Source organism: Dermacentor silvarum, chromosome 8, assembly GCF_013339745.2.
Source record: "Dermacentor silvarum isolate Dsil-2018 chromosome 8, BIME_Dsil_1.4, whole genome shotgun sequence".
Lineage (NCBI taxonomy): Eukaryota > Metazoa > Arthropoda > Arachnida > Ixodida > Ixodidae > Dermacentor > Dermacentor silvarum.
This window is the reverse complement of record NC_051161.1, coordinates 38,949,780-38,976,290: the sequence shown is the minus strand read 5'-3', so window position 1 is coordinate 38,976,290 and position 26,511 is coordinate 38,949,780. Positions and strand designations below refer to the sequence as shown.

Genomic DNA, 26,511 nt, shown 5'->3' with positions numbered 1-26,511 from the left:
AAGCTGGTTCACGCTACTCTGGGTAAACCAGCTGAATGAAAGCTTGACAACCACTGTTCTAAGCTACATACAGTGAAATACCACTTGATAAACAGAGCTCGAGGCAATTATTTATGTCAATAGGTTGACAGAATGCAACCATAAATAGCAAGCTCATGTATTCACATTAGACATGAATGAAGTTTTGCTTGAAGATCGAACACTTTTTTGAGGTCCTTTGAGGTTTTCAAGTGGAGTTTTACTGTGGTTATTTAGCTGATACATACATACTACTACTACAGCTACTAATATTAGTACTGCTACTAATACTACTACTATTAATACAATAAACAATAATCAATCAAAGGGATGCTTGCACAACCCAAAGTTTTTGGAGCTGTACGGTGTACAAAAATATGACCTCCATACAAACTAAAGCAAGCAATGCCAATGGAGCGAATGGCATTTGAGATTAGCTATACATTTCTGTGCGCAGCCACAGAATCAGACATCGTCGCAGCCCAAGCCCTTTCTGTACATCTTATAGGATGCGCCTTTGAACAACATCATCACTTTTCCTGCATCTACAAAATGTATAAATTTAAAATATAATTGCGGGGTTTATCGTCCTTAAATGGCACAGTCAGGTTACGAGGAACACTGTAGTGGAGGGCTCCGGCTTAATTTTTACCACCTCGGACTTTTTTTTAAAGTGCACATAAATGTAAGCACACAGCGTTTCTCAATTTCGCCCCCATAAAAATGCAACTGGCATGGCCGGGAACCAAACCTGTGACCTCATGGTCAGCAGCAGACCATAGCCGCTAAGTCACTGCAGCGGGTCATATAGTACAAAATGCCCTTTAACATAAGACGTCTAGCAGAAAGCCTTCACAGTACTACCAGCAGTGCAGAAAGTAGTACATTAGTTATAGAGTGAGACAACTGACTTGCCTGTAGATGTGCACTCTTGCCTGCGAGCTGCCCAGCCAGACGTCATTGTTGACAACACACAGACAAGTGATAGCTGGCACAGGTAGCACCTAGAGAAAAATGAAAATTATTTTACTTGTTGCTCATTCCCAATAGATTTACGGCTGCCTGAAGGCAACGTGCCTGTTGTGGCTGAAATCAGAACGTGCATTATACAGTATAGACCACTTATAACTTAACCGCTTAAAGTGCAGGACCGGATATAGTACAGTCTTTTCAGACTCCCGTTAATTTTCCCATAGCACTCCATGTATACACGTATCGCTTATAGTGCAGTTGCGGGTGACGAAATGCCGGTTACAGTGCGGCTGCTGGCGCATCTCGCGCCGTCGGGCATGTTCCAACGTTGCTGGTGGATGAACAGCTCCGTTAATATTTTTTGCCCGGTGCACCAAGCCACGCCAGCCACGCATCCCAGCATTCCTCGCGAGGAGCGGGCAGAATGATGCAATGGCGGGAGTGCGCGAAAGCACGTCTGTCGCTACGGCTCTCTGCGCATTAACAAGCACGGTGTCACGCACGCACAAGCAAACATGAACACATCTCACTCTATGACCGTGGAAACTTGCTGTCAGAACCCTATGGTGAGGAAGTGCGGCAGCAGCAGTGAGCAAATTGACCTTCGTGCTGCCGCTCGCATCAAAGTGAACTAAGCCGTGAAAACACAGTGCACGGTAGACTGTGCCGCCGTCGCAGATGGCTTTCAAGATACAGCGGCCCTTGTGGGCAGGCATGTGCGCTCAGAGAAAACGCTCCCCCCCCCCCTCGAGCCTTGCGCGCGATGGAAGACAGTGCGCTTCCTTCCCGCTTTCCTCCCTTGCGTGCACGAGATTGAGATGCGATCACTGGCTCACCCTCACACTGCTTTCACTCGCACATACAGCATACAGCACACGGCGACGATTTTATTGCCCTTGGACTTTCTACGGAACCTCGCGGCAACAGCTACGGCAGCTAGAAATGCGCCTGGAGTGTCCATATAATTGCTATCGCAATAAATTCATTGTTTTGGTTATAGTGCGGTACCGCTTATAGTGCGGATATTCGCGACTCCGGTGACTTACGTTATAAGCAGTCTACACTGTAGTCTAAAATTTTCATCAACATGTTATTTGAAGATGTGCATACACAACATGCTAACCAAGAAGACAGCTATGGGAATATAGTATGCAGAAACACTGAAACTTTAATTTGACAAAATTTTCTATGTTTTCGGTTATCAAGTATGCCTCTGTTACACTAATGTTTGACATTACATAGTTAGAGGGCACCAAATGCTCGATTTTCACTTCTTGTATGAATTAGGTTGATCATCACCATTCTTATTTTCCTCAGCACTATTGCTTACCTTCAGAAATTACTATGCAATTTCGCTGAATTTTTTATGAACAGAAAGACATCCGCAGTTCAGGCATTTTTTCTGAGGTGTTAGCAGGGAAAATTACTGGTGCATCCCACCTTGAGTTCTTGCCAGTGGCTGCTGTCACAGGTCAGCAGATTCACCTGGTCGTCTGTGCGGCCCAGCCACAGCTCGGATGATGGCTCCTCTGCACACACGCACAAAAATAACTGAATGCTTCTATTACACACTCATATATTGGTTATAAGTAAACAGTAAGAATTTCTGTAGCTGAATGGAACACAATGACCTGCAAGACCTCACAGCAAACAAGAAAGAGCCCTGGCTATTATGGCTGGCTGCCAAGAGAACCACGTGCCATGCCAGATGCTTGCACGATGATAACATGCACACACCGTAGAGAACTGAGGCCACATGTATGTAAGCATGCACAGGCATGCATTCGAGGACTACAATGTCCAACAAGTCATAGCCTTTCGTGCCGCTTTGGTTAGAGAAACAACGTTAATGTTTCCGGTGCTTTTCCTCTTTCACTGAGTAGTTGAATCGGCTGCCAAGATGATGGACCAATGCATCAGTATTAAGTTTTTCGTGCACAAATGGAAGCCACCGACAGCAGGGCACCTCATGTTTTCCTGCAGGCATCTGTCAAGCACTGCTTGTTGTGGGTGTATACATCTCCAATTAGCCTCTTCTTTTTATTTTGTCTCCATCTTTTGCTGTCAAATAAAGTTGATTAATACCCCTGTCAGATGGGCAAATTTAGTGTCACCTTGAGCTAGTGCACTTTGGAAATGCATAAGCTAGTGCACAGGAGGAAATGTATAAGTGACACTTGTAAAATGCAATCGCCTGCGAGTGCATTCGTCCAACTCACTATGATGCGTCGAGGTGCGTAGCCTGGATGGCAGTGCTTCAAAAATAAATAAAGAATTACTTAATGAAGGGCTGGCACTAATCGTGAAAACACTTTTTTTTGTGATTTAGAATGTTATAAGTGTCCCCCCGTGTTATCTACAATGGAAGCCGCATTTCTTTCTCTGCTCGCCTTCGTTTCAATGCTGTCTTGCCTTGGCTCGTGACAACTAATCATATTAACGTGGCTGTAATACATTACTTGCACTAAATTTCATGCTAAATATCATTTTTAACTATAATGCAGTATTACTTTGCAACCACTGCCCAAAATAACAAATATATAATGTGCCTACTGATTTACACATCAACACAGCCATCAGTTTCAAATGACACTTTCCCTTCCCATGTAGCAACATGCCGCCAAAGTGACACTTGCTGCGGCAAAGTGCACTCACTCAAGGTGCCACTAAATTTGACTGTGTGACAAGGTTATAAGTCATGGGGTTCAACATTATGAAGCAACACCAGAGCTTGACCACCTGGGTTCTAAGCAAAGTATACACAAGTGTTGTTGCATTCTGTCCCCATCAGGACGCGGCTGCGGCAGCCAAGAATTGAACCCAAGACTTTGTGGTCAGCAGCAGAATGTCACAGCCACTGAGCCACTATGGTGGATGGTCAAAGAAATTCAGTTGCTAGTAGTGAATGCCTGTTCTGTCTATCTTGCATGCCTATCCCCTTGTGTTTACGTTTTTGTGAGATCAAAACACCAAGGAGTCCAACGTGCAGTGCGGATAAATGAGACACAGCAAAAGTAAATCAAGCGGTATCTCCATGTCTTATCTCATTGCATGTACAGCTGATAAAGGAACCAACAAAGTGCACCATGCAGTACAACCACTGACCCTCGGTGCCGGACGTGAATGAGACTGCTGCAAGCAGGGGCTGTGATCCTGGGAGGGAGACAACGTCCAAAAGCTGTCCGAACTCTGCAGCACTGACAATGGACACAAGCTGGCTTGCTGATGGTCGATCACGTGGCTGCTGAGCCCAACAGCACACCATGAGGTCCAGCAGATACCCTGGGTAACTCAGTGCTTCCTGCAATACAGGAGTTTACAACCCACATGACTTAAAACAAAGACCAGAAAGATTACTTCAGTTACCCAAGTAAAGTGAACCTATGGGTGCAATGTGTACACCACCTGCAATGTGTAATTAGATGAGAATGCAATGTGCAGTCTCTCCTGTAGTATGTTTGTAAGCATGGTATAGTACCAAACGTACATTTCCGAGCCTCAAATAATGCTACTGTTACAAAAGGCAAACTTGGAAATGCAACAACGCATCCTAGTCATTTTTGGCTAGTTCAGTTTTCAATTTATGAATCAACCAGAACTCTATGATAGTTCAATGGTTGTGGAGTTTTATAGCTGAGTGTGAAACTGGGTTCAATTGTAGCATATTACTAACAAATAAACAAGCAAGATTATTAAAAATTTTGAGTGGCTACAAACAAACCACACTATGCCATGCAATAACACAAATGACATTAATTGGTCACATATCGTTGTGAGACTATGGGATAAAAGGCAAGGGTGAAATTCTGGTTTACTTCCTAACTGGCACTTGCAATACCGTTCATCCAATGTCCCCTATCAGAAAGAAAGATTTCATGGTGCGCCTCCCATAAATGGCAGACTTTGATCTCTGAAGCATAACTGGTTGGCTCTCTAAGAGGTGGTCTAAGCAAAAAGAACAGCATGTTGTACGCACTCTGCGTGTGAGCACAGGTCGTCCTCCATCCAGGATGTGGTCCTTAACGCAGTCCTGGCCTTCAAAGGGCAGTCGCAGTGTCAGCAGTTCATACATAAACATGCCGTAGGAGAAGCAGTCAACCTGCGCAAAAGCAGTAAGGGTAATCATCAGAAAGCTGCTCACAGTGTTAAAAACATAATGCTCATCACTTGTTTGAAGTGCGTACACCTGACTTAGGTACCGGTATAGAAAAAGAAACACAGTCCTGCATGAACTCGCAGTACAGACCTTCATAACTCCTTATGCATTTCATAGTAGAGAGAGAGTGATAGATAGAGAAAGAGAGGAACTTTAATGGCAGAAAAGTGGAGAGGTTGGCCCAAGTGAAGTGCCTCTGGCCTGCTACTCCACACTGGGGAAGGAGTTATGGGGTGCAACAGAGACAGGATGTGAAGAGGAAGGAGGGTGGTATGGCGAAGTTGATAATGATGAGAGCTGCACAGTATACTGTTTCTGTAAATTTGAGATGACCATATGACAACTTCATGACTACCTTCTAAATAACCTGGTGACACTCCTGTTTCGTTCGATAACCTGGGTGACTGACTTCAATTCTGTTCAATACCTGCTACACCGCTTCGAGCCAGGGATGAGCAAAGAAGAGTTACCTGCTGCGGTGGCTTAGCGACTATGGTGTGGTGCTGCTAAGCACGAGGTCGCGGGATCAAATCCCAGCTGCGGCAGTTGCATTTCAATGGGGGCGAAATGCAAAAACGCTCATGTCCCAGTGCACTGGAAGGCACGTTAAAGATCCCCTGGTGGTCAAAATTAATCCAGAGTCCCCCATTACAGCGTGCCTCATGATCGAATTGCGGTTTTGGCACGTAAAACCCTCAAATTCGACCAGAGAAGAGTTAAATACCCCCAAAAATATAGAAGAAACGGAAAGGTGGACAAGTTAGTGTAGGTTTGTGACTACTAAAGCATGAAAAAAAACACAAAGATGGCTGACGAACATAGGGCCGGGATAATGTAACGATTATATTACAGTTCTTTTCCATTGTGCTCTTGATCAGTAGGTCCGAGTGGTGTACCGCCTATGTTATCACCTGGATTGTACGTTGTTGGCAGGTGGATGATAAGCAAGGAATAAAACTGAGCAAAAAGAATAGTTACATTACACTGACCCAGGAATGGTGCTTGTGACATGGACTTCTGCATATTGCACTACTTTCGCATGCAAGGCCTGACTTGTTAGTTGCAATAAGCAAGAGATGACAAAGCATGTCCTGCCTTTTCTGTGTACTCCTCCTCGCCATTGTGCCGCATGATCTCGGGGGCCATGAATCCCTCAGTGCCACCAAAACCCTTGGTACCCGTGGGCAGGGCAGCCCGGCTGATGCCGTAGTCGGCGAGACGCACCTGCACAGGGCCCCCATCTGGTTCCCCGGGCAGCGGCAGCGCCCACACCAGCACATTCTCAGACTTTAGGTCTCGGTATATTATGTGCTGCTGGTGAAGATATTCCAGGGCGCGTGCCACCTGCAATGACGGGCAATGCAAAAATATAGCTCATCTGAAGAGGCAAAAAAACATAATTAAGTACATTGCAAAATGTCTTAAATACGTACGGTCACAACTCCGCGAGTGTGAAATACAGTGCTTGCTAAGGGATCGCTTCTTGGACTTTTTGCCAAGATTAAAGCTAAGATCTTGTCAAGGGTCGAGGGAAAGTAGAAACACTGTAACAGTGAGAGAGTTATCCTAAACCTGAACTATTCCACAGCAGAAGACAAGTAGCTGGCAGTCAGTGCCCCCAGGCGGTCCCCCTCGCAAGTACTGACCAAGCACAACACAATGCTGCTTAGCGATGGTGACCTCATGAGAGCCAGCGTGTTTAGAAAGACATGACTGATGGCTGCTATGAGTACCCTTCTTAGATTTTCATAAGTCACACGGATGGTGATTGAGTGAGCTGGTGTTGCATTTCACACAAAGTTGTATGACTGGTTGATTAATTGAATATTTGGTTGATTGATTTGTCGAGCTTAGCACCCAAAAGCGACACTGGGGCCATGAGAGATGCCATTGTAAGGGGCTCCGGATTAATTTTGACTGCCCTAAGGCTCTTTTAACATACTCTTAAATCTAAGTACATGAGCATTTTCACATTTCACCCCCTTTAAAATATGACCAATACAGCTAGAAATTGAGCCCGCGACCTTATGCACAGGCAGCAGACTGCCATAGCCCCTGAGGTACTGCGGCGGGTTAAAATTTCACGACACAAGAAAGCAGAGGACACAAAGGCACTACTATTGTGGAATCCTACTTTATTTCCTCACCTGCAGCAGAACCCTCTGAAGTGCACCAGAAGGCAGGTGTGCTCCCGAGCGCCGGAAGTCGGCAAGGAGGGCATCCAACGCTCCGCGCGGAGCCAGCTGCAGCACGAGTGCCAGCGGCCGTGGACAGACCCCACGTAGCGCCACCACATGCGGATGGCGCACACTCAGCAGGATGCTCAGCTCCTGCCGAGCTGTGCAGTACGCCTTGCAGGCATACTGCAGAGGTTCCCGCTGCCACTGGGCACGAGCAGCCTTGTAGGCAACTGTGTCCGATGGCCGTGCCCCATAGCCGGGCTCTACTGGTTGGAGCATCTTCATGGCAACCTCCGTGAACTTTCCCGAGCCCTAGCAGAGGCGACGAAAAGGAGTGATGCAGTGAACATTTACTCGAACAGAAAGAAAATAATGACACTAAAATCTTGAAATGAACCGCACATTCCTGACATAAGTAATCCAGGAGCGTGTGCTGGGCCAGGAACCTTTTTGCGCTTAATGCAAGACATTAGAAAAAGAAAAGTTATAAACAGACATATCCAAAAATTCTACAACTTTCAGTATCAGTATGTAGATTTATGCTTTTTGGAAGCTGTCAAACAAGTTGTTGCTAAGACCACCTAACCTTATAGACTGAGTGAAATCTCATCTTAGCTGTTTGTAACATGTCTCTACTATCTGTTGATAGATTAATGCGATGCAAGGGCTGAAACTTTTGTACAATATTGTTACAGAGGTACAAAACCATGATGCACAAACATGTGACTATGACCACTTTTGATTGATTGATTGATTGATTACATACCAAAGAAATGAAATATCTTGGAATAACCATAACACATGATCTAAAATGGATCGGTCATGTGGCGATCACTTGTGGATCCGCACAGCGAAAGCTCAGCTTATTAAAAAGGAAATTGAAGTTTGCCAGTTCTGATGTAAAACTAAGTGCATACCGGGCAATTGTTCGCCCTAGTCTAGAGTACGCAAGTATAGTCTGGGACCCATACCAGCAATACCTCATTAATAAACTAGAAAAAGTACAGCGCCTTGCTGCCAGGTTTCTCTTTCCCTGCTACAATAGAAAGCAATCAGTTACAGAGTGACTTGATAGGGCTAACCATCCGACACTTGCTGAGTGCCGGAGGTTGCTAGATTAAAATTTGTGTTCCAATTACAAACGCGAAGCCTAAACGTGGATCCCAGACTGTACTTGCGACCTCCTGGCAGAATATCACCAAGGATTAATCACAGCTATGCTTTCATGCCTTATTCCTCCAGAGTTGATGCCTTTAAGCATTCTTTTTTGGTTAAAACAATTATTGACTGGAACAAACTTAATTCCGAGGTTTTTGAAAATGTTGAATCTGTGGTTTCCTTTGAAAGAAATTTGGAAATGTTGTTTTACTAATCGTAAGTGTATATATGCCTCGTAGTTATAATGCCTTGTATGCAATTGTTATGTTAACAGATAATTATTGATCAATTATTTTTGCGCATGCCACTGTTTTGTTATAAGATTGTATTTCCCAGCCTGTAACAGCCCGAAAAAGGCTCACAGTATGGACAAATAAATAAATAAATAAATTGATTGACTGATTGATTGAGTTTAACATCTCAAAGTAACATCTGGGCTGTGAAAGATGCTGTAGTAGAAGGGCTCCAAATTAGTTTTGATTATATAGGATTCATTAACATAAGCGCATGTGCATTTTTTGTTTTGTGCACCGTAATAACACAGCCACTATATTCAGGAATCAAACCTGCACTGCACACTCAGTGCTGGAATACCACAGCCACTAGTCACCACAGCAAGCTGTGAACACTTTTTTTCTTCCCGAACCTCGAGGTTCTATCTCTTTCCTTTCTCATGCCTGGGCACTGTCAGTTATCAAAACTGCCTGTGCGAAGGAGTATGCATCAGTATAGTGTCCAAGATGAAAATCAGCTATTTAACGATTTAGCCCTGCCTATGCGAATACAGTTGTATGTAGAAGACAACATGCCTCATCGTCCCTTCCGAGCTTCCACAACTGCTTCTTTTCTTCACCATAGGTGGGTAGCACCGGAACACACCTACAAGTGGATCACTGTGAATGGTGACTAGATAAGTGCTGTTCCCTCAATTCAGTTTCCTCAGATGTAGGTTCACTACCCTTCAAGCAGCTCTTGTAGACTAACAACCAAATTCAAATTATCAAGCTACAATAAAATTATGGCAAATCAGTTCTACGGAAGCCTGCAAGGTGGAAGAAGGCTCATGAAACCCATACAGGTACCTGTTTGTGAGAGACCTGCATGGGTTTCCTTGGTAGCTTCGTCCTACAGTCGGGCAGATTTGTAGTTCATTATTCGTAAAGTTATCCATGATTCATTAACAAGGAAGTTGGGCACAGCCTTGTCATACAAAACCGCCGTACTCGAAACCAAGGGCAGAAAGTACACACACACACAGTGAACACGCATACCTCCCTTTGTCTTTGAGCACAGCAGTTTTGTGACGACAAGCCAACTAGTAGTTGAACGGTCTATTCTTGCATGCTCTTACCCTCTGCTTCATAGTTGCCTTGAACACAAAGCCAAAGGCACCTCGGCCTAGCATGCGGCCCCGCCGTATCTGGTCCGGCTGCACAAGGTAGCGCTCACCTAGGTCTAGAAAAACCTGCAAACAGAAGACACATACAAGGACAACACTTAGAACAATATGCTGGACATAATTATGAACAAACAGAACATCTTCAACTTAACTACACAGATGGCGCTCAAACACATTGCTGCATTAATCCACCTTGTCTTTCGTCGTTCTTGTCAGTGATACTGTCTACAAGATCCTCTAGTCATATGCACTGAATTTTTGATGAGGCACGCCGATGGGAATAAATGCTTCAACTAAAGGCATAATAAATCACTAAGTAATTGGCTGACTCACATAAATTCAAACTAAACTCCAAGGGATCACAGATATTTGAATTATCTGAAGTCAAATAAAGTATGGCTTAAATTGAATTATGGCTTTTTATACAAACAGCCAGTAAGGGTCAGAAAGTATACAACCATAACAATTGTGCACATACACACTACTCAGTCACGTACACAATGACTTGGTTTGCTGAGCGATTTCAGCATAAACAATAGCCTGCATACCAAACATGGCCATGTTCTAACTATTCATTCATTAAAGGGACACTAAAGTGAAACAATAAATCAGTTTAGATTGATGAAGTATTGTTCAAGAACTCTATTTTTGTTGATTTCATGTTAATAGATTGATTGTTTGAAGAGAAATATGATTTTTGAATTTCGCGCCTAGACCGCAGGGGTGGTACGTTAGTGTGACGTCATGAATTGCAATGCATTTTTCACATTTTGGCCATTGTAGTTCAGTAAAAGGCCTTGAAACTTTCTGTGTTCACTCTTTGGCTTTTTAAAAATACAATGCCCATCTTTACCGATAAATGCTTAACTAGGCCCAAGCAGATGGCATCAAAATCCGTGACGTCATGGCAAGCTCGTGTGGGAACTTCAAGGTGGCGTCGCCACCTGTCTTTTGTTTTTGCATCTTTTCTGGCTTACCAAGTGCCTTCACACGGTAGGAGTGGCCTTTTTTGGTATTGTGGCATAGCAATTTACCAACACAGCTCAAATAATTTTTCTCTTTAGTGTCCCTTTAGGAACATCCTCTAATCAGCCATTTGCGACCACTTTCTCTGATCTACGGAAAGCCCAAAATATCCAAATAATCCAAAATTCTTGCTTGACTTTTCCACTTAATTAAGAGGAAGCTTTAGCATTGGGGCTTCTATCTAAATACATGGAAAGGAGAAATCACCTTTTCTTGCCAACCACTACACCAAACTTGATGACGTTTGTTGCATTTAAAATAAAAAGTTAGACTCTGGTGAATGATGGAAGTGGATTTTTGATTTAGGTCGTCGATGTTTTAATACAATTTGTTGAAAATAGAAAACTTTCAGTAAACAGAAACTATGAAGTTTACCAACTCTGTAACTCAACAATATAATATTTTATCACAATTCACAATTTTGTAAATTGCATCTAATAGTACACCTGAAGCGGACAAAATTGATGTATTATACATGGCTCTTGAATACACCAATAATGTGTGAATAGGACTTTTGCAATACCCTTGTAAACACAGCAAAAATTTTATGTGAGATAGAAAAATGAATATATGCATTCACTGCTTTTTTAATGATTTCCTCAACTCCAACTCACCGGTGCATTTGGTGATGTCAGCCATTATTTTCAATGCATTACAGAAAGGAATGCACCTTAACAGAGCCATACAGTTGGCACAGTCAAACACTCCTAGAGCCTATATCGGAAGTAGGCAGTCAAGATTCACAGATACACACCGTGTCAGGTGCTAACTGTGCCAAACGCAAGTCTCCGTGGATTGGGCAGGTGACAGCACCTCGCTCATTGGCTGCAAGAATGCATTCTTCCACCAAGAAGGCGTATGGGCCAGTGATCGCTTCCTCCAGTCCCTCAGCTGATGCAGGGCGGCTGCGTGAAGGTCCACACAAGTCTCTTATCAACACCGAGAGCACAGTGTCGCAAAACGTTAGGACTGCTGACTAAGACTGGTAAATGTTTTTTTTTTCAGTTACCACCACAGTTCTTTAGGTTGATGAATAAGTAGTAAGTGGATGCATTCACTTAACCCTTTAAGTGCCGGGAAAAAATACAAAATTTATTCAGAAATTGACATTTTTATTTACTGCACATCTGGATAGCAATTTTTTTTTTTTCAGATTTGAAATATATATGGCATGGGGGCAGTAAATTCACAACTTGTGTCTGGAAAGGCACAAATTTAGAACGATGAGGTGCTGGCGGACGGTTCCGTCAATCTAATTTCGTTCACCGCTATGCCGTATCAAAACTATCGTCATAGTCAGCGACATCGGAGTCACTGGATGTGTCTATAGCACAGAAAACACTGCAATCACTGTCAGTGCTTTCATGCAGAAGCAAATCATCTTTGGAGCTTGATGACTCAATCAAATGAAAGCCGTGCTCTCACGATGGACGCGGCAACACACAACTGGCAGCCACCATTTTTAACATCTCTACCAGACAAACATAGATGAAGGGAGTCTGTAGGCATCCTAGCAACCAGGGATCTCATCAGAATGTCAAAATGGATTGGACCAGCCCGGCCCGTTACTGGCAGTTAGAAAGAGCGCCCAAACACGTGGACGAGACAGACTCGTCCTGGGCATTAATTGCAAAAGAAATTGTAACCGACTAAGACTCGTCCACGACACAGGTTAATGCATAGCGTTTCAAGAAGCATCAAGATCACACATTCCGTATTGGCTGTATTTATTATGGAGTGATTGGGACTGTCTGGCAGGGGACCCAAATAGGCTCATTTAAGCTTTCTGACTGCAAAAAACTTTAACAGTCATTCCAGCCATGTTAAACTGCAGGAGTACTTCTTGTTGGGGTAGTTGGTGAAACATAGCTATTAGAAGAGGTGTGCAAATTAAAGTGTCGTCTTGTCTATACTTTATCTGTGTATGTATTTACACTACTGACATGCATGGAAGCAGGTGACTCTACACTAGGAACTGTTGCGAGGTATACCAGTGAAATGACTGCCCCACAACATGAGCTGAGCACCATTGTATGACCTCTGTAATGAAATGGTGCTCGGCTCATGTGCTTCCAGGCAAGTCACCAGACAAGAACCTCATTGTGGTTGAAACTAAAACAAGACAGGAAGATGAATACTTCAGGTGATCAACTGCGGTGAAATAAGGGATATCTCTGGAGGCCCTGACAAAGACAAGCTCCCTAGTCGAAATGTTGGCTTTAGGAACACCCTTACTTTGTCCTCTGTTGCTCATTGTGGTTAGTGTGTTAAGGAATTATAATCTGGAAATAATAATTGGTCAATTAGATCATTCTCGTTTGTAAGCTATTTCACATTTGTGCTGAAAAAACATCCATTGTGATGCATCATTACAGTAACAGCCATTACCACACACTGCGACATTTATGCTGCTCAATCTGTCAATCCACACCTGAAAATAATACTGACATCTAGTATATACCAAACCACTAGTTTCACCACATCTGCTAGTGATGGTTCACCAAAGCGACACACCTCGAGTGCATTTCGATGCAATCTGTGAAGAGGAGACCCCTGTCTCAAGAATTCTCATAGATATTGGAGAACCACAACAGCTTTCAGAAAGTGCACTGGAGCTCCCTTTAACTTGTGCTCTTGCTTATCCATGTAAGTGCCCTTCAGCGAATATTCACAGTGAATCACTAACATTGTTACACACAACGTTTATCGTGTGGGAATGAAGCACAAATAGTCCCTATATTAATGTGAAGGGCACATCTGGTTTCCTTTGAGCAGAGAGCCAATCTGTTGCCCCTTAGAACAGTAAGAACCAATCTCAAATTGGTTGCTGTGCTTCTAGAAAGTTTCAGCTCTATGTTGCCTAGGCCAATACTTAGAATTTCTGCCAATATGCATATCTTCTTGCAAAAAGTAAAACACACGTGCCGCTCACCATAGAGATAAACAAGTGGTGTGAAAACAGAGGAAAGTGTGCATGAATCAATTTGTATGCTTGCAGGAACTTCAAATGCAGCCCACGGTGACCTCAGATTCCTGAGAACCCAGAGTGAGATAGAGCAGAACCTTGTGATATGATCCTGTTTCGCACGATTTCCCTGTGCCAACAGTTTGTGATTGACAACACAAAAAATGACCCAATACACTTACGCCACTTACGCTTCTTTTTTATCAGTCAATACATTCTCGGAAAACCCAATATTTTGGCACCAATGTTCAGTGCATTGCAAAAGTGCCATCGTATCATACGTTTTCTGGTCGCTAGATCCCATGTGAACAAGGAAAGGTGTGAGGCACGTGAGATCGAGAGCAGTGGGCAGCCGCTAAGGCAGCTTTCTGCAGCACTCGCCCATCTGTGTTGCTTGAAAATGCCGACACGCACTCAATTTCCTCTTCCGGTACCAGCAAATCTCTTCACGGGTCGTTGCATGTCGCATTCACAGCTAATGCCGCCAACCCTATTGTGATAAGCATGTTCATCTGTCTATTTCACAGCACATGTTGTGGCATAGTATTGTTGGAAGCGTGCTGCACACTTTTCATAGGCGATAACACAAAGGTGCCACTGTTCTCTGCTGCAGGTGGCATCGTATTCCGGCATAGCCCGCCAGCTCGATTACCGTTTGGTTTTCCAGTGCCGTCAACACTATGTAATAGGAAAACGACAAAGTGCATCTCAGGCCACTTGAGCACCACCAGCTTCACATGCATCGGCCTCTCGTGCGGCAACGATTCTTACCGAGTGGGCACCTTGAAACTTCTCACCAAAATGTCCCATTCAATAAAGCTGCTGGCCAAAGCCAAATTCGAGGAGCACGAATGCAAGCTTGGCTGAAGCCGCAAAAATGACAACGCGTGTCTCGGGCCGCTCGGCTCGCCCCACCAGCTCAGCACACATCTACCGTCTCATGCTGCAACGATTCTCAAACGCTTTGCATTACGTAGACGTCAACTACAGCTGAGTCTGCCAAATTTTTTAGTGACTTTGGTCGTACATTTTTCCGGTTAGGATGTTTTTTTCTCAGTTTTTTCCAATACAAGGTTCTACTGTACAGTCAACTTCAGTTAATTCTACCCTGACGGGATCGACGAAACTGATCAAATTATCCGGCTCGTCAAATTAAAGAAGATTCAGAAAAAATGTCAAAACAAACTGCAGATTCATTTGGCAGTACTTGCCTGATTCTAACACACCCCTGAATCAACCACACACCCACTTTCAATGTGTCCAAAGTAGAAAACTAATGCAGAAATGACATTAAGGCCCCTAAACAAAGTAGACAGATGTCTACTTTGTCTACTTTTTGCAAGAAAAATGAGCAAAGGTCTAATATGTGCCGCACAATAGCAGCCGGTTTTCTAAAGTCAGCTTCACTGCAATACATTTGTGTTATGCTATATAGCATACGAACACCGTGAAGGTGGTTTTGGTTTTGGATCTGATTGCACCGTGAAAGCAATTTCCAGCTCAATTGTTTGGGAAAAATCAAAATGTGAGCCTTACAATTGAGTAAGTACAGTAATCAGACAATGTTAGCTATGGTTAATGCTTGAAAATCTTCTCAAGGCAGGTCGAAAATAGGCGTTTTTGGCTGGAGATAATGTATGTTCAGCGCATTCACTGTCCCCTAAGCTCCACCAAGACAGACACTGTCATTAAAGAGGGCGTTAATGGAATCACCATAGGGGTCAGGCGCGTGCTTGCTGACTGGTCAAGTTCCAATTATCCAGCAAAGGCCAATTTTAAGATCGAAGTAACGAAAGTGTGGGCCCACAGAAATGCATAGGCGCATGCTGGGTCCTTCAGTTGGGATTGAATTAACCGAAAAATCGAATTAACATGAGTCACATTTTTGTAAGTCTACTATACTTGGTTAATTGCTCTAATAGATACGTCAACAGCATGAAAAAAAGATGACAGGAGTAAGAGGAGGCACATATAAAACACACAAACACAGTCACATATAAAAGACAAACACAGGCGCCTGCATGTGTTTTATATGTGCATTCTGTTGCTCCTACTGTCTTTTTTCCATGCTGTTGACTTACCAGTTTAGGAGCTCCACTCTACCTGTCAACAACACCACTGTCGGTACTCGCACGAGAAGGTGGTCCAGAAGAAGGGGCCATGCTGCAGCCCTGTCCGGTGGCACACGAAGGACACGGTACCAGACGGGTGACCAGGAAGCGCCCCTGGGAAGTGTGCACAAAGCGGGTGCCCAGAGCCGGGTACCAGTCTTCGAGTAGAGTGTCGACATGGTCAGCAGCCAGGGCAAGCAGCTGGGTTGCGCTCTCCATGCGCGGAAGCAGCTGCACGGGGCCCCACTGCCGACGCTCCAGCGGAAGCTCCAGCAAAAGGGCAACTGCACCTTGAGTTTCCACAGGATTCCAGTGGCCTTCCAGGCGTACACGTGGACGTGCGCCAAGCAGGTCGCATTGTGCACCACCAGACACCACTTCACGCAGGCGCAGGACTACAGCCTGCAGGCGAAAGGTTTATTTATACAGTACAGTGACATTCGTTCTTATAGGTGGTGTACATGTCCATGCCCCAGCCACGGTTCCCTCTGAGTAAAGGTCAGGCTACATCAAGCGAACTTTCAGGGCGAACTCCGCGCGGCTGAAATAGACACAGCGGAAAGACACCGATTGTTCGTTGGCGTGGTTACATGGAGTGAAAAAGAGGCGTCCACCGCTGCACATTCGTCGCCTTGCTGATAATGTTGCCAGACTCGATAAACGTGTTCTTCTACAACAAAAATGATAAAAAGAGTTTTCATTCTATTATCTGTTGTTAATAGCTAAGCAATTTAAGAAAAAAAGGTTTCATAGATGCGTTTACAAATGATTTCTACATATTCTATTGAGCTGCAAGCACTTTAGTGGGCTGGCATTGCGCCGTCTGACTACGTTGTGCAGTGGCACGAGCTTGGAGCCTGATGCACGTAAAGAGGCTTCTAGCCTCTCTAGTGCGTGTAAAGTGTACTGCAGTACATGTATAGCCTGTATAGTGCTTATGTGCGGTGTGTGCCTCCTGTTTCATGTGCAAGCCTGCAAGTGACTGTGCAGTGGTGGTCGTGGCTTCTAGTACTGCAGCCGGAGAGGATAGCATTATCAAAATTTGGCCTGACGTGGGCCTGTCAGCGGGTCTCGTTCTCGATGCCACCAGCCATTCCATGCTCCGTCTGGGCCACACAGATGCAAACACCCTGGAAACCAGGCACAGTCGGCCTCTAACTATAATCTCTCGTCCCATTTTCCCCCCAAGGCACTCAAGCACTCAAGGCACTCCGCCGCATGAAGGACGCTTCGCTGGTGGTATTAGGGAAAAAAGAAAAACATAACTTGCGGCGACTCACAACCAGCCGCCGGAAGTCGGAGGGAGATTGCTCGTCGCGATGCCTGGCGAGCAGCACTTGAGGCACGCTCGCTGCTTCTGGTGGCGAAGGAAAGTTTTTCTAATTGAGCCGGATCGGTGGTAAGCATCAAATTTTTAGACCCCAAGGGTCGGGCATTTGCTGCCAGGCGAAGTTCATCACTTTGACACCGGTTTTTCACTCCATGTAGCCCAGCCTTAACAGAAACAGATCTTGGGGGCTATGCTTCTGCAGCCTGCATGTGCTGCAAGTGATTGCGGAGCCAGAGACGCTTCATGGCTACCGTGTTTTAGACATCACTTTACATTAGAAAAAATTTAAGCTTACTGCTTGCTTTGTTGCACCGATATTTCGCTATAATTTAGCATTTTTCTTGGTCCACATTGTTCGACATCCCCTGGAATTTCTGCTTGATGCTTCATATGGGTAAAAAAAAATTTTAAGCACGATTGTATAAGCATAGGCAGGCTGCTGCAACAATGTAGACTGGTTTTGTTGCCTGTCAGCGACTAAACAAAACAGCCTGGATAATAGGCACAGTAGGGCAATCATTATTGTGATTTTTGTCCAAAGCACTGCCCTCCACCATGCACCATCTCAGCAACTGAAGAAAAAGACAACTCATGATTTCATGCAATGGTTTGTGAGTGGACTTCGCCGCACATCGCAAATGGCAAGGCATGAAGCGACAGCAGCAGCAAGTCTAGGTTCGTGACGCAGCAACTCCTTTGTTAGTTCTCACTACTCATAGGCGACAAAAAGGAGCGGGGATGTTAAAGGGACACTAAAGGCAAATACTAAGCCGGCGTGGAGTGTTTAAATACCATTCCAGAAACCTCACAATGCTTGTTTCGTACAAAGAAAAGACTTAGTTTACGAGAAAATTGCATCTGAAGGGTTCGAATACCTTTATGGCAATTCAAATCTCCCGCCACGCCAACCAGGGAGTGATGACATTGCATACGCCATCACCGCCCTCCCTTTGCTGCCGTCGGTGAGTAAAATGGCGCCCAACAGACGATGGTACGATGCGCCGCTGCCGCTGCTTTTGGTCAAGTCGCGTGGACCATTCGGGCATCCCGCGACATCACATGAAACTGGAATTCTCTGCTACTTGCAGTTTGTGCGAGTTTCGCGAGCCAGCAAAACCAGTGCAGCACTGCGCGATAACAGAACTACTGAAACGCGAAAGCGCAGGCGGCGCAGAGTCGAGCGAAAACGAAACGTTACGACCGCCCGCGTCGTTGTCAACAGTGTAATGTCAATGAGTTCTTTTTTTCTAAAAATGAAATGAAACTGGTCAAGTAGAATTTTTTTTCGTCTTACAATACAATACAATAATGTTTTTATAACAAGCGGCTGAGCACAAGTGACAGAATTTAAATGAGGAGTGCCTTCGTCATCGGGCAAGTACTTGAATGTCGCGGGGGAGTCTCTAATCGTGTCTTGCATTTACCTCGATTTCTCGAATACTAAGGCTCTGTTCGTGATAATATTGATGGCTTAGCGATACCCTAGCACTAATCCATCACTTTAGCTTAACTTAGTATTTGCCTTTAGTGTCCCTTTAAATATAATTAACAGCTTACTAGCATTTATTTACAGGTAGTACTTGCGCTCACTAATAAGACAGCAGTAAACATGACTTAATTTTGAAATGTTGTTGCTCCAAACACACAAGGCACTTGAACTTGGATGGCAAATTTTATGTGCGATTTGCACTGTTAATGAAGTACAATCAGCCCTACTAGTGAACTGCAAACAATATTTATGATAAAGATGAATTCGTGACGCCTTGGTACATAGCCTCTCGAATTCAGTTTCAGTGTGTAGTAGCCTTTGTGAACTGCACACTGATTCATCAAGTTGGACGTGGCGTGCCTTAACATAGCAGAATTCACATTTGCCACAGAACCCATGTCCTGTAAACTTTCATGGCCAGTCATACACGACATACTGCTGTGCTCATCAACTGAAGAAGAAAATAATGTGAGCTTTTCGGTGAAAGTCCATGTGCATTTCTTGTATTTCTGTGAGCACCAGTTAAAATTCTTGGCATTCAGTATTCCACATTCAGCTTTTGTATGTACAACTTTTAGCAACATGTGAACTCTTTAACTGTATTGAGCTAAACTGTGTTGTGTATATCAAACACTATTAACCAGCTGTACTTACGATGAACAAGCTGTAAGAAAAGCAACGCATTTATTAAATATTTTGACCAGGCAAGTAAAAAAAAGCAAAAAAATAAAAACAGGTATACAGTAGAATCTTGTTGATACAATCCCATTACATACTATTTCCCGGCGCCAACGTTTGCAATCGAGAACACAAAAAATGACTCAATACAGTTACGCTTCTTTTTTACCGGTCAATACGTTTCTGGAAAACATGACCTTTTGGCACCAACGTTCAGTACATTGCCAAACTGCGATCATATGATATGTTTTACGGCCACTAAACCCCATGTAAACAAGAAATGGCGCAAGGCGCACATGATCAAGAACAGTAGCCAGCCGCCGCAGCAGCTTCCTCGCAATACTACCTTGCCCGTGGCATGTACAAAACACTGGCACGATTCAGTTTGCTATTTCGGTATCAGCAAAACTTCTCTCAGGTTGCTGCATGCTGCATTCCCAGCTATCGCTGCCAACTCTGTTGCGATAAGCATCTTCACCTCTCTGCTTCACAGCACGCGGGGCGTAGTACTGTTGGAAGCGTACTGCACGCTTTTAATAGGCGATAACCCAAACATGGCACCTTTCCCTGCTGCAGGCAGTGCGAAGTGAGCGTCATGTTTAGGAAAACAATAGGAAAACGACACAATAGGAAAATGACAATGTGCATCTCAGATTACTCAGGTTCCACCAGCGCAACGTGCGTCAGCGTTTAGTGCTACAACGATTCTCGCGGAGTGGGTGTGTCAAAACTTCCCACCAAAATGCCCTGCTCGAAGAAGTTGCTGACTCAGGCCGGGTGAGCAAACGTAAGCTTGCTGAAGCAGCAAAAACAACAATGCGTGTCTTGAACCACTCGGTTCAAGCAGCCCGAGAGCCTGCTCTCAACCAAATGAGGTGACCTTGAGTTTTCAACAATATGGCGGATTTTAACAAGTGTTCAGAATGGCACCCCCGTAAGCTGCATTTGCAGAAATAAAGTATCTTGTATTGTTGTGCTATGTGATCGCATTGAATGTCCGATGTGTTGTCATTTTTCAGTTTGTGACTGTGCCCCCCCCCCCCTTTTCTTCGTCCTCAAATGTCCACCTCTCAAAAGTTTCTGCGGAGAACCCTGTATGACATATTTTTTTGTTTTCCAAGTTGTAACAATACCAACAGGTAGCTTCAGTGAAATACAAAGATGAATAGTGACAACAGAAAAACACAGCCATCGCAATTCATTTGCACCTTGCGATGCGAAAACTACCAGTTGATGCACGACCACAATAGCATAGATGCCACATAGCATAGATGCCATTTCAAGCTACGTACCTGTGCATGTCGTAGTTCAAGCCCCGTCTGCCAGCAGAGCCACTCAGCGCGCTGCGACAGTGCAGCAGCAAGACCTGGATCCTTCTCCCAGCCGCGAGGTGGGGCTAAGTAGCCACGGAGTGCTTCCACCACCTATTTTCAGCACAACTAGGTTAGAAAGGCATAACAAAGACATCGGAGCTATGAAAGATGCCAACAGTCACAGAAACTACAAACATAGTGGGGGGTGTTGAAGTGCCTTAAATTGCAGGAGCAGTTCAATTATACAGCGTGAAAAAGTATGATGAAAAGAAAGCAATTTTGTGCTGCAGTTGATAATTTAAAATACCTGTATGTGAATGCAGCTGTGCGCATGTATGAGTTAGACAGAAAGATGAATCGAAAACCTAGTGTCCACTTATTTCGAGATGTCAACCTCTTTCAACCTCAACATGAAACTCACGTGTGTTACACAAGTTTGCCGGAGGCTGCGCTGGCAAAATATAAGATGTCATTAAACAACAGACTTTTCGACCATCACATTAAATTCTATGTTACTTTATACAGACACAAGTATTAGCATACAGGAGTTCCAACAGGAGTTTCAAGACTTGAGAGCCAAGAATGAAAGCTCACAGACTGTAATTCGAGTCAAGAAAATTTTCGTCGCCGATCAATTATTAAATTTTATTTATTTATTTATTTATTTATAATACCCTCAGGGCCAGTGGCATTATAGAGGGGAGTGGTACAAAAGCAAATGTGGTACATCGGAAGTAAGTAAAACGTAGCGATTAATATGAACAAAACACAATGCTAGAATACAAGAGGTTTCTTTGAATACAGTGTTAGCTGCTGCGTCAAAAAAAAAAAATTACTCTTTTCCTGAAGCTGCTGCCTTGGTTGCGGTTGATGAGCGCTGTCTTCCTGCCTGAGCAAGATGAAAGGACTGAGAAAAGTGCGCTTGCAGTAATGCGATCTGGTGCACACTAAAGCAGGGGAGGAGGGGAGGAAGTGGGGGGCAGGTAGGTGCAGTGCATCTCCTTTTCTAGAGCGGCTGAGGGCGTATGCAGTTCACGCACCCTGTTTTAGAGGTAATCTACCACATGTGCAAAGAGTGTTGAGATGCGCGCTGTCTTCTCGCGCATTTAGTACTGGAGGTTGTGTAATCTCGAGTTTCGGAGACGCGTTGAAGTGAGAAGCAGACCAAGCTTTCGCTTGCCACTGCCAGCGTTTTCATTATAGCATCGTCCTTCTCAAGGCGAAAGTGTGGCTAGCTTCGCTTTGTACCGCTGATGTGAAGATATCGTCAACGTGACATGAAACCATATATTTCGTCACTGAATCTGAAATTCAACAATATGATTTTTTTCTCACTGAAATTTGCTTTTTCTGACTGCCTGATAATTTGGAAACTTTTGCAACCACTTCCATGTAGGAAAAATCCATCAGCGACTGTACTTATTCACATAAAAGGTGGAATTTCAATATAATGAAGCAAATTGCTGCTTTTACGAACTTTGTTATATGTATTGAGGTTTAACTGTATTTTATTTTTTAACCTATTTCTGGCGTTGGTCCCATTTAAACTAATTAAATTGATTTAAACCTGCTTTACATAGCGATGCAAGCCGAGACAATAACATTTATGTTTTCTTTTTCTGGTCTCACAGTATTTTTCTGCCCATCTATACTTGCTAATGCAGTAAGAAAGGTCTTTACTACCAGGACCAAACCACTGATTTTGCAGCCATAAAGTGAGCACCAGCCTAACTGGGCCATGAGTGGTTTTTTGGCGCAGAAGGGACACGCACACACATGCACACACACACACGCAAAATTCTCCAGAGTGGTACCTGGTCATCAGCCAGTAGGCGAGTGATAAGGCGTGCCCAGAAGCCACTGGGCAGGTATGACAACAGCACGAGCCGCTGCACAGTGGGCTGTTCACGGCTCGCAGGCAGCACCCGCAGAGTGCATCCGCCACTTCCTGGTGTCTGCCCAGCGCCAGCTGAGTTCCCTCGACTCATTGCGGAGCGGAGGCCCCAGCCACGGGACCGCACGGGCACCTGCAACACGGCACACTGCTCTGCAGTCAACTGGTCCTTGCCAGCAACACAGCACGAGTGCTATAGAAAAAAAAAAGGCATGGCGCTTTGTGCTATTCTGGTGCAACTGCCATAAACTGATGCACAAATGGTGGAAATACAAGGAGGAGACTGAAATGAAGATGATAAGGCCTTACTTTAGTACTTTATAAAAAGTGTACATTATTACTAGCTCTTTTTTATTCACTTTGTTATCTTTCATGTTGTTCTACGAAGCATCACGTGTGTTTTGTATAAGTGATGTGTAGCTGTTGAGAACTATAGGTGCAGAAGCCTTTGACAGGCACATAAAGTGTCTTTTCCTTCTCTCCCTTCTCTAGTGTACGTAAACAAGAAAGAAATAAGATATTACTGCTACTACTACTACTATATTAAAATGTGAAAGGCTCACCAACCTACAACAGCTAATGGGGTTAGGGAATCAGGAGATGTCGAGAGGGCCAGGTATAAAATAAAGCATACTCTATGTATGTCTGGATACAGGTTTTTCGGTCTTTCGTTACAAAACATGCTTAGAAACAGATAGCTGCCTTTAGCCTGCGACAAGCCACTGTTACAGATAGATAGCCTAACAAAGCTTGCCAGGGCACAGGCACATGTACTATCAACGTGAAATGAAACTTGAGCAGTAGAGCGCGTGGCCCAAGCATAAGTGCAGATATAGTGCACGCTGTCCATTCATCACCACTGACAGACGCGCACATCTGGTTTGGCTGCAGTGCGCTCGTTTGGAAGTCAAACGGCCAAATGCGTTCAGCACGCCCACGCCAGCGACTGTTGCGGCTGCCAGCGATACCACGCTGCACAAATTTGCCGATTGAAAGAATGAATGTGGTGCACAAGCGGCAAACCGCACGAGCGAATGTATCTGTAATGATGACAGTGCAAACCGCACCACGTGCACTGCTGTTCGCATTTCTAAAATATTGCAGAAGCTAAAATACTGCAGTTTACAGCGAGTATCGTCGCACGGTTCACCGAAACCATAAGTGCTATCGGCAAACCGTGCAATGAATCTCTGTAAACTGGAATATTTTAGCTTCTGTTTTCTTTTAGCTTTATTTTCTCCCTTTGAAATATAGAAACCAGAACAGAAGCGAAAATATCTCACTACGGGGGGGATCGCGTAGCGCCCAAACCGCATGTGCGCGCCTGTTAATGGTGATGACTGGACGGCGCACACTAAACATTCACTTATGCTTGCGCCCCACACTCCGCTGTTCAAGTTTCATTGGACGCTGACAGTACATAGAAGAGTGTAAACAGAAGTTCAAGCCTAACAACACTCTCATTCTAGGTGAGTGAGAAAGAAATAAAAATCAGGTTAGCCTGCGTTGCCACTTCGAGGGACCTTCACCCTGACAAGATGCAGAAGCACGACTTACTCGGACATCGGCTCCTGGCAAGCCACACCGAAGCAGTTCCTCGGAAGGCAATAAGGAGGGAATGAGCAGGCTGCGGCCGTCCCACGTCAACGCCACCTCAAACTTGTTCAGCAAGCTCAGCAAGTAGCTCCGTGTTTCGGCGCTTCGAAACAGGTGCTGCAAGTCCTCCAAACGCATGATGCCTGTAAAAGTAGCCACCTGTATAAATAACACTTCTCAAACATCTGTAAGAAGGCAGTTTAACTTATTGCCACAAAGCATGCAGAGGTAAACCCTTGTTTATTATTACAGTTGTGCGATGTATTTGTTGAATGCCTTAGGAACACTTTTTCTCTGTATTACCACTCTTGCAATGACACTGTATCAAGGAATTGCAGAATAGGTGAAGAGGAACAGGAACAACACCTTTCCTTCCATCTTTCATAACCATTACATCCCGACTCTATATATTATAGTTTCACATGCCTCAAACTATTGTTAAGAGCACTGTTACATAGGTCATCATGAAGCATGCATAGCAATAGCCTTGCTTGATGCTATAGTTGCAGGATGCATTGTGCACATACCTTGAGAGCCCAATTTCTGTAGTTTATTCCCCTTTGTGATGACTCTCAGAAAACAAATAAAAAATATGTCAATGGGCCAAATAGAACACTTTCTCGTGCTTCCCTTATCAATGTCACCTCCCAACTCCAAATGAAGTACTTTTTATATCAGCAAAGCTGTTAAAAGATATAAACTATAGTTCAAAAATAAGATGCAAACATTTGTGGCAACAGATCGTCCAACTATCTCCTGTAACCTATAAGCCTGCAGTTTGAGCACTCTTTATTTACTGACCCTTCGGGTTTAATGTCCCAAGAAAACACTGGGGTCCTGAGAGACGCTATAATGAAAAGATCCAGATTAATTTTGACCTGCTTCTTTCACATGTACCCGAGTCCATAAGCCCACACACGAGAGCAATATTGCATTCCGCCTTGTCAGAATGCAGCCACTACGATGAAGAATCGAACCAGAGAATCAAATGCCATAGCTACTGAGCCGTGGTGGGGGTTGATTTGTCAACCTTTATTCACTACAATACCAAACTATTCAGTGAAGACAGACTGTAAAATAAACATCTACACATCTTCACTTAGCCCACTGATTGGAAGAATGTATACAGGCAAATCTCCTGGGACATGTGGGGTGTGCCTTCCAGAGTGCTTATCTGAACTGCTTGCTGATAATGAGGTAATGGCTGCTGCTACTCAAAAAAAGAGAAAAGGAAAAAAAAAGAAAAAAAATATGATTATTTGCACTAGAGGTTTGAAAATTGAGACAATTATAGAGTTCTTCAAGCAGATTTTGAATATGTTATGTTTTTGTCTAGCTGCTAAATTTCTTGAGTTATGTCCTACACAAAGGCAAAATATAGTGATTTTTGCAGGTAATTTCTTCTGTATAAAATTTTCACAAAAAAGCATCATGCTGCAACTTATTTAGCTCGTTGTAGACCACAAAGTGCAGATATCCATCCAAAGAACAGGTACAATTACTGGAACTATGCAAAACAAATTAGGACACTTGAACTCATTTTTTTCACAATCCCGTGAAATACTAACCTTGTACTTTCGCAACTACTGCCGAGAGATATTGCAATTTCACGTAGATATCAGCATTCTACATATCCTGAAGAGTATGTATGGTTAGTATAAGTATTTCGTTAGTATAGGTTAGTATAAGTATACAAGGTGATGCGTGCGAGGGTGAGCCGAAAAGGATGGTGACTTGATGAGAGCCGGCTTGTGTCTTCCTGCACAAGCAAGGGGAAAAAGGCGGAGGGGAGCGAGCTCACGGCAACCGTGCGAGGGGAGGGGGTGGGGAAGTGGGGAGAAGGTTGGCGCGAGTCTCCTTTTCCAGTGTGGCTGTGGCTGCACATTGCAAGCGCGGCTGAGCGCATGTGCCCTGTGCAAAGAGTGGGCGTGCCAAGATGGCGTGGCATCATGTGCGCTGTCTTCCCAGGCGTTTACTACTGGAGGTTGCTATAATCGCGAGTTTCAGAGACGTGTTGAAGCGAGGCGTAGATGAAGCATTTGCTCCCCGCTGCCGGCGCTTTTCATGATAGCATCGCCCACTGTGGTCGACACTATCAGCCACGGTGGCGAAGTGTACGTGAAAGCATGGCTGGCTTCGCCTTATTCATACCACCGATGTGAAGATATAGCGATATGGCATAAAACCGTATCTTTCGTTGCCAACTCTCCAATCAACAAAATGATT

The 26,511-nt window shown here is 44.3% G+C and overlaps 1 protein-coding gene across 2 annotated transcripts in view; it reads right to left on the bottom strand.

Moving 5' to 3' along the window:
* The window catches only part of LOC119461044 (leucine-rich repeat serine/threonine-protein kinase 1-like), a 66,866-nt gene that overhangs the window by 8,993 nt on the left and 31,362 nt on the right, over positions 1 to 26,511 (bottom strand). Inside the window, exons 20-31 of one of the 2 annotated variants that reach the window (XM_049672529.1) lie at positions 24,247 to 24,428; positions 22,610 to 22,837; positions 20,775 to 20,906; positions 15,978 to 16,387; positions 11,664 to 11,814; positions 9,836 to 9,949; positions 7,294 to 7,638; positions 6,242 to 6,490; positions 4,967 to 5,089; positions 4,096 to 4,291; positions 2,431 to 2,519; positions 930 to 1,022 (exon numbers count right to left, since the gene is read on the bottom strand). In XM_049672529.1, the coding sequence (XP_049528486.1) occupies positions 930 to 1,022; positions 2,431 to 2,519; positions 4,096 to 4,291; positions 4,967 to 5,089; positions 6,242 to 6,490; positions 7,294 to 7,638; positions 9,836 to 9,949; positions 11,664 to 11,814; positions 15,978 to 16,387; positions 20,775 to 20,906; positions 22,610 to 22,837; positions 24,247 to 24,428 (2,312 nt within the window). The remainder of the gene's footprint in view (positions 1 to 929; positions 1,023 to 2,430; positions 2,520 to 4,095; positions 4,292 to 4,966; positions 5,090 to 6,241; positions 6,491 to 7,293; positions 7,639 to 9,835; positions 9,950 to 11,663; positions 11,815 to 15,977; positions 16,388 to 20,774; positions 20,907 to 22,609; positions 22,838 to 24,246; positions 24,429 to 26,511) is intronic. The other variant, XM_049672530.1, reaches the window with a different exon arrangement.